Source organism: Eleutherodactylus coqui, chromosome 6, assembly GCF_035609145.1.
Source record: "Eleutherodactylus coqui strain aEleCoq1 chromosome 6, aEleCoq1.hap1, whole genome shotgun sequence".
In the NCBI taxonomy this organism is placed as follows: domain Eukaryota; kingdom Metazoa; phylum Chordata; class Amphibia; order Anura; family Eleutherodactylidae; genus Eleutherodactylus; species Eleutherodactylus coqui.
This window is the reverse complement of record NC_089842.1, coordinates 2094472-2103036: the sequence shown is the minus strand read 5'-3', so window position 1 is coordinate 2103036 and position 8565 is coordinate 2094472. Positions and strand designations below refer to the sequence as shown.

The 8565-nt window shown below is 51.3% G+C and overlaps 1 protein-coding gene across 1 annotated transcript in view; it reads right to left on the bottom strand.

The window, feature by feature from the left end:
* Positions 1–8565, bottom strand: part of KMT2A (lysine methyltransferase 2A) — a 131227-nt gene that overhangs the window by 12532 nt on the left and 110130 nt on the right. The window contains exons 28-31 of the mRNA XM_066606047.1: positions 8379–8459; positions 7842–7912; positions 1247–1411; positions 423–497 (exon numbers count right to left, since the gene is read on the bottom strand). Coding sequence (XP_066462144.1) covers positions 423–497; positions 1247–1411; positions 7842–7912; positions 8379–8459 — 392 coding nt within the window. The remainder of the gene's footprint in view (positions 1–422; positions 498–1246; positions 1412–7841; positions 7913–8378; positions 8460–8565) is intronic.

The following is an 8565-nucleotide window of genomic DNA, read 5'->3' as shown; positions in this document are numbered from 1 at the left end:
TTCAAGGGGTCGGTTCTCCACACTAAATCATCCTTTCGCCCTGTGTTTGATTTTGTATGCATATTTATTATGATGGTATTATCTACCTACCTATGTACCTACCTCCCCAGGGCACTGACAAAATGATCTGGTGTGTACCTTTTGCTGGTTTCTGCAGCTCTAATCTATGAGGCTGTCCCGTTTGGGATGCTCCGCCCTGTGCAGCGGTCGGTGCTTGTAGTTGAAATCACTGGGGCCCAACCTGCCATTACAAGCACCGGCGACCACACAGGGGCCGGAGCAGCGCCCTCCACTACAGCCGTGGTCTATCCCAGCACTGACAGTGGGCGCCGCCTGGGAAACCCCTTTAAGAGAGTCCTGTAAACGGAGACTGTGTGACTCATGGCACGAACCAATCCAATGAACCGATGAGACCGTGCTACCTGCAAACGACAGCTGCTTCAGTCTGGCGTTGGACCTGGCTTCTTGCACTCGGTCCGTCAGGGACTTCCAGGCCTCTGCAAAGGGAAAACAATGAGCTGTAGGCATTCTCTGCATTCCTATTGTGTCCGTTAATTTATACCTTTCATTCAAAGCCATAAAGGAACGGAGTAGAGCTGAAACGGCGAGCGCCGGAGAACGCCGAATCCCACCTGCGGATCCGATAACATCCAGGAGCCCACCTTGTAGAGGGCAAACCCCAAGTAACACCAGCAGATCCGCAACAGATCCCACGGCGGTAGGAGCCAGCAGATCTGCTGCGTCTGCACATCCTCTATTAGTAGCAGATCGGCAACAGATCCCACGGCGGTAGGAGCCAGCAGATCTGCTGTGTCTGCACATCGTCTATTAGTAGCAGATCCGTTACTTGGCAGAAAGGTTGCTTAGAAGAGTTAAAGGGGTTTTGTGGTTTCAAGACATAAGTTTGCAATCAGCAAGTTATGACTTCTCTTTGGATCGGCGAGAACTTGCTTTTGGGGGACAGCTCCTTTAAGGGACCCCCAGATTAGCTGCAGTAAGATGTCAAATCTTATCGATTGGAGCCCATTCAGACGACAGCAATCCCCGACCTAACCGCGGGTCTCATGAACAGACATCACAGCATCACACATACCCCAAGGTCATCAGGCCGGCCAACATAAGACCCCCGAATGCCCCCCATTATGGTTGTGTGAAGCAGCCATTATCCAGGTTATCACATCATAGCTGATGAGAACGATGCTCATCTAATGCGCGGCTCCTCCTCCAACCCCAAACCCTCCATTACCTTCAATGCTGTTAGCCGAAATCTGGAAGCCATCATCACTGGAGATCTCAAACAGGAGACCGGTGCGGGGTTTGGGTCCCTGCAGGGAGTCCTGCCGCCTCTGCTCATGCTGCAGCAGCCGCATCAGAGGAGAGCTGAACCCCACGTCTTCTGGCTGTTTACAATCTGCAAGTGCAATAAGGGACAAACGTCTATCAGGAAAAATGCCGCTAACATTCAGCCAATCAGGGAGCCCATCACCAGGCTCATGCCACCCAGGACAGGTAAGTACATTTTGGGCAGGTAGGTCTCCCTGAAGCACTGCAGTGCTTCAGAATAAAACATATGTTGAAGAACGGAGAGCTTGGAGTCTTGGGGACGGCACCGCCAGCCCCCCGCCACCCACATCATCTACAGTCTCCCCCAATATACAAACACGGAGAGAGCGGTCACCATAGATGATCCAGGCGCTGCCCAAATGCTCCAAGCTCTGCTTGCAGCGATCTTCAAAGCTGGTTTATACCTGTCGGCAATGTACAAACCCATCAGGCTGCCCGTGGTACTGCACAACCTATCTAGCTGGTCAGATATATCAATGCATCACCGAAGCAGGCCACAGCAAAACAAATACAGAAATGACCTATCTGTACTAGTGCGCAGAACAAAGAGCGCCCATACTAAGGCCGGTGTCACACGAACCGCAGCCGAATCTGGCTGTGACCCCACGTACCTTCTGAAGACTTCAGGACAGTGTTTCTGAGCTTCAGTCCTCGGGACCCCCAACAGGTCATGTTTTCAGGATATCCTATGGTAAGAACCCCTGTGATAATGTCTGAGGACCGACGATAATTACATCACCTGTGCAACACTGAAGAAATCTGGAAAACCTGACCTGTTAGGGGGTCCTGAGGACTGGAGTTGGGGAACACTGCCTTAGGACGTTCCGGAACAGTCCCTCAGGGGTGGGAAAATTATAGGACGACGTATGCGGTCAGTTTATAGCTGCTTGCAAAACACTCTCATGAGGGACACGTCCATGCATGCAAAAGTATGTGCCCAGTAAAACCTTGACAAGGTTTGTAAGGAGCCCCTCGTAATGGCCCTACGCACCTGCATAGTGGAAGCCCCATTGCATACCACCCACGAGGCACCCATTGCCCGAGTACAATGCACCATAACGCGAAGCTGAGAGGTTTTGTCTTTAGCAAGGTATGTCTCCGCCACCATTGATCGATCCAGAAAGACATGGCCCTGGGCCGCACCTTGGACCATCAGGAATCACGAGCAAAGAGTGAGAACGTCTGAAAGATGCTGATACAGAAAGGTAGATCTGCAAGGCTTGGCTTAGCCCCAGTTTGTGAAGAGCGCATTCTCTTGGATGAACTGCAGATGAACACAAAGAAGTCATAACAAGGTCTTCATTGATGTGGAACGCAGACATCACCTCAGGTAGTCAGGACCACCTTGTCCGATGGTGAACGGAGGCCCGACCGACAAAGCTGTGAGCTCTGACACCCGGTGGATCGCTAAGACGACGACCATCTTCCAGGCCAACAAACAAGCTTGAACTTTACCTAACCGTTCGAAGGGATGAGGCTAATCCAGAACGAGATTAAGGTCCCAAAGAGGGACAGATGAATAGTATGGAGGAGCGGCATGACCAACCCCCTATAAAAAGTATGGACAAACAACTTTGAGGCCAGTGGATGTTGGGAAAGTATGGATAGTGGGGATACATGGGCCTTTACAGAACGAAGACTTACACCCATATCCAGAGCCTCTTGTAGGAATGACAGGAGTTGGGATAAGAGAAGCGCAGGATAGAAATGGCGTTGTTTAAATTAGAGAAAGACATTTTTCCAAACACTGTGATTAACCGAGGAAGAGGAGGGTTTCCTAATCTCCATCATGGTTTACATGACAGGTTCCACATAACCACGGGCTCTCAAGACGTTCGCTTCAACCGCCATGTTGTTAAATGAAGCGTAGATGAATTTGGGTGGAAGAGAGGTCCATGTAGAAGAGGGAGGCACCAGCGAGAGTCGACGAGCCAGTCAACTAGATCTGCGTACCACGCCCTGCGGGGCCAATCTGGGGTTGAAAGGCCTTCCATCGTTATCTTCTTGAGAAGTCGTGGGATTAGCGGGAAAGACGTATAGGAACCGAAATTCTGTCCATGGAATTACTAAAGAGTTCACTGCTCGAGCTCGGGGGTCCTGAGACCTGGCCGCTGAGAATGGCAGCTTTCGATGGCTTCCGGGTGACATAAAGTCGATGTCAGATTAACCCCACCTTTGGAGTGCAAAATGATGAAGGGACAGGAGAAAGGCCCAAAGCGCCAATACGTTTATCGCTAACTTGGTCTACTTTTTGGTCCACTTTCCTTGCGCCGAGAGATTCTTTAGAGCACTTCCCAGCCGGAAAGGCTAGCATCAGCGGGGGGCATGTGCTACGAGAGGGTAAGAAAGGAACGTCCCAGATGGATGCGCGGGGACACTAGTCACCAAAATAGAGAGCTCTGAATGTGCAAAGGTAGACAAATCTTCTGATCAAGGAAGGTCACAAACTTGTTCCACTTCCGAGAGAATGGTCTACTGAAGGGGCCACAAGTGAAATTGTTTGTAAGGAATCGCCTCGAAGGAGGAGACCATCAGCCCCGGCTCCCTCATTCAGAGAGGAGTAGTCACAGGATTTGGCGTTTGCATAGAGCTTCTGAAGTAGTTGTTTTGTCTTCAGCAATAGTACACAGGCTTGAATAATAGAAAATCTAGCCGTTGAGACGGTAAGAGAAGAGACTTGGGATGGTGATGATCCACCTGAACCTGCGAAGACTGTACAGAGGACAACCTAAGACTGTGGGTATAGCTGCTGCCACTAGGAGGTGACACCAAGCACAAACGCTCTGCCCACCAGCTATACGCCCCTACAGGCACCGAGCTACCAGTTTGTATGCAAGCAGTAAGAGGATAAAAACAGGTGAAACACTTAGAAGAGAAACCCACAAGCCTTAAACAATGCAGCAGAGCTCCGAACCAAGAGCAACTCCACGGTAAAAAGGTGAAGAGCGTTTAACAGAGCTTTGGGTGCGGGCCCCGGGCCCCAATGAGCAAGACAAAAGAGAGATTTTATGTAAAGTACATTTTATGTAAAATGGGATTTTTTCGTCCGTTGAACTGGGACAGCCTAGAAGTGTCGGACGTTCCGGTTTCTGTCCGTCTTAAAGACTCTTCGACTGAGAGAAACGTCGGCAGATGCAAACGTGTGCCCCGACAGGATTTAGGGAAGGTGTACAGAGAAGACCACGTAGCATTAGCACAGAGACACCGCTGCGTACCGACCAAGAGGCGCCCCCCGCATGACCAGTGTGCAGGGACATAGAAGGAAGAGACGGGCCTCGATCAATGTGCGCCTGACCCGCCGCTAGTCCATGTCTGTCTGGAATCACAAAAGCAGTCCCTGCATCCTCGTGTTGCACTGACTGTCCTCCTGCCCTACCGTACTACCAAGAATGGATAAGACACCGGACCATTACTTATAGGATTGTGGAGGGCTCCCTGTGGCCAGGAACCCCTCAGAGAAGCAGGTTCCCTCTTTGTTCCTCTCACCTCGTCTCTTTCGACGCCCCAGAGCGCAGGATTCTGTTTTCTTCCTTCTCACCTCGTCGGATGGAAGACCGTGAACAGAGGCCGACAAGGCGGCTAACTCAGAGACCCTGCAGATGGGAGTGACCGCTACTAAAAAGGCTACCCTACAGGACAACACACGAGCCGGGGTGTTGGGCAACGACTCAGAAGGGTTAACCTGCAGCCCGTCCAGAGGGAAGCATCATGAAGGGCACAGTCTGAACACGGCTCCGCATTCTGCTTGGGTGTCACAGGGCCGTGTCCGGTCCTGTTAGGAGGTCTTACTCTGTAGACCAGTGAAGATGGGCATCTCTTTGCCGTGGTCAGTTTTTGGGGGGGCGCCTGGTAACCGGTTCCCTTTATGATCACAATGCATCTTTATTAGGCTCTGTTCCTTGTACAAGAGTCCATTTTTATCACCAGGTAGGTGATTCAAGTCTGACTGCGAGAACAGGGGTCCCGTGTCGCAGTGAGGAGCGGTGGTCCGGTACACGCAGGGTGCTGCGACATTTGTGTTCAATGACGAGGCCAGGGATAGCGGTGTAGAAGGGCTCAGATATTTGCGCAGCCCCCCAGACGTGAACGGAGCGGCCATGCACTTGCAGCCATTGCGCCATTCAATGAAACATTCCTGTAAGTGGGAGAAGCGTCCACGCAGTGACACAGAGGGGGACATGTTCTCAAGATTCATGAGGGTCTCAGCGGTGAGACCCCCACCCATCGGACGTTTATCCTACAAGTGGATTCTGCTTGAAGGATGAAAAAAAAGAATTCAAGCCGTGACAAATCTGTTACAAAGCGAGACCAGCGGCGTCTGCTGAAGCCCCGCGAGGGCGGTCCGTCCGGTCGCATCCAACATGGCGGAATGTGACAAAAGCTCCGGATAGAGCTGCCAACACAGACGTCAAGAGCCTTAACCCTTTAACCCCTTCCCCGCCAGGGCATAAGTTTACATCCTGGCAGCAGGGTACTGCCCACAACAGGGCGAACACTTACATCAGAAGAGATATTGCGCTTTCCGACAGCGGGAGCCGGCTGTCACTGATAGCCAGCTTCCTGCTGCAACAACGGGGGTTCATTGGAGCAGCGGACCCCCGCTGTTAACCCCTTCCCTGCCACAATCCATGTAGATCAGGGCATGGGAAGGGTTCACAGAGGGGACACGCTCCCTCTGTGACTTCATCGGGCTCTTGCAATGTAATCACAGACAGCCCAGCTGGTTGCCATAGCAACAGGACGCCACCTACAGGCGTCCTGTATTACCACTGCCTATGATCGCTGTAACAAGCGATAAGGCATTGCAGGAGAGAAGTCCTGCAATGCCGTATTATAGTGATAATCAGTGCTGTGATGTGCGTTCCCCCAGAGGGACAAAAATAGTGTAAAAAAAGGAGAAATGTAAAAAAAACACTTTTTTTTGCGCTTTTTCTCATATTAGCATTAAAAAAATCCCACATATTTGGTATCGTCGTGTCCGTAACGACGCCTCCAATAAGTTGAACATGCTTTTTATCCTGCACGGCAAAAAGCGTTAAAAAAATTGCTAAAAAACTGAGGCAAAATGCTAATTTTCAGCATATTATCTCCCAAAAAAACGCAATAAAAGCGATCAAGAAAGCCGCATGTCTCCCAAAAATGGTACCAATAAAAACTAAAGTTCATGGCGCAAAAAATAAGCCCCCACAGAGCTCCGCCCATTGTAAAATAAAAAAGTTACAGGGCTTTGGATGCAGCGATTTAGAAAGAAGAGAAGATTTCCAAAGAAGGGTCTTCAGAATGATGCGTTTTCACTGTTATCATAAAAAAGATTAATAAAGTTTTACAATACAATCAGCGCGCCCAGAAATGGCTCCAATAAAAACTAGCCGCGCAAAAAACAAGCCCTTATACGACCGCGGCGACGGAGAAATAAAAGGTTATGGCTTCGGAAAATGGAGATGAGAATCCACCAAAAATCGTTGCGATCTTAAGCCTGAAACAGGCCGAGTCCTGAAGGGGTTAAAGATGCTGCTTCCCCCCCATTTTAGTCCCTTCTCCCCGCTTTCTAATCCCCCCCATCACACGGCAGTCTGAGGATGAGGTCCGTTTGTCTAAGCTGCTATGTAATGCCCCATAAGATGTAACCGCCTTCGGTCGGCGTCTTCAGGACATACTGAGTGCGGCGAACACACCAGCAGCGCCTTATTCCGCAGGTCACATGATCACCACGGGGACACATTTATGTCCATTATTGCTCTGTCTGCCGCCATCACTGTACTGCCAGCGGGGCTGTGCGGCCATCTTTGCGAGACGACCTTTGGTTCCTACTGGTATCGTTTGGACTTCATCTCGCTGTTTGATCGGTTTTGACATTTTTTTCTTGGAGCAACGTCCCCCCAAAACACAATTGTGACTTTTGTCTCAGCGCCGTTCACCTGGAGGCCTAAGGATGCATCATAGTGATAGTGCCGAAGTACCGAACGTGTTGGCATTTATTATGAAGACGGGAAAAGGCTTAGTTTTTAACTTTCAGTAACTTATTTTTGATACTAATGAGCGATGCATTGTTAACCCCCGCAGGGCACATCTGATTGTTATACCATACAATGCAACACTTCAGTACTGCAGCATATGGCATTTCTGCCGGCATTCTATTACAACAAGCCAGAGACCCGTCCTAACCGACAGAAGTAGGTGGCAGCCCTGGGGGCCATCAGCAGGTCCCCGGCTGCCATGGCAACTGAGCGGCATCAGGCGGGGCCGTTCGGGGCCCTCAAACACCGATCAGGGGCATTTAACAGCCTCGATCAGAAGCAGCGGGCACCTGCCTTCTATATAGCAGGACAGTCTCCCATATTGGCTCCCTCCAGACCCCGGAGGGGGGACCTCTACTCCCAATCGCATCGAGGAGTCAATCACGTGGATATTTTTATCTAAAAACAGAAGACGACCTATAAATAAACATTGGGGGGTGAGACAGACGAGGGGCTGCCGCCGCCGCCGCTACCACCTACCTTCCTGCTTCAGCTCAGGCTGACTTTGCTCCTTCACATGTGGGTCCACATCTGCGATGCCCGGGGTCGGCCTGCCAAATGACAAAGGTCATCACAATCAGCAACAACCTCCCTGATATTACAGCCCAGTGCTTGTCCCTCCGGGCCGTCCTTTACTCTGCTCCTCTGCCGGCCCGCGGCACAAGGACGAGCGCGAGCCACATTATGTACGACGACACAATCGCAGAGCCGCCGACAGACACGAAGCAGAAGAGGCCGGCGCCACGATGGAAGCTTCCGGATAACGATGCTGCCGCGGGCTCGCTTCTACCACCGTAGTAAAGTGCGACACGTCGGCAAGAGAAACTGCCCGTTCTCCGGAGATGAGACCCCCCGGGGGTCCGCCTGCAGCTTACTGCTCTCCGCACGGACTGCACGCTCAGCTGTAAGGGGCCGCATGCTCCTGGAAATGAGGCCCGCTGCCACCTATACAAATATCGGCATGCAAATCGCACTGAAAACCCGCGGGCGCTCCTTTCCCGCCCGCCTCGGACTCACCCCGCAGTCTTCTCCGGCTCCATCACATTCGCGGTCGGCGGTGGCTTTTTATCATAACCGTCAGTTTTGGACTTGATGCTTCTACAGATAAAACAAACAACAAACCATTGTTAAGCTCCACCCCCAGTAAACATCCGCTCCCCGCCAAAGTGTACAAAGATGGCGGCCAGGAGGCACGCTGTAAACA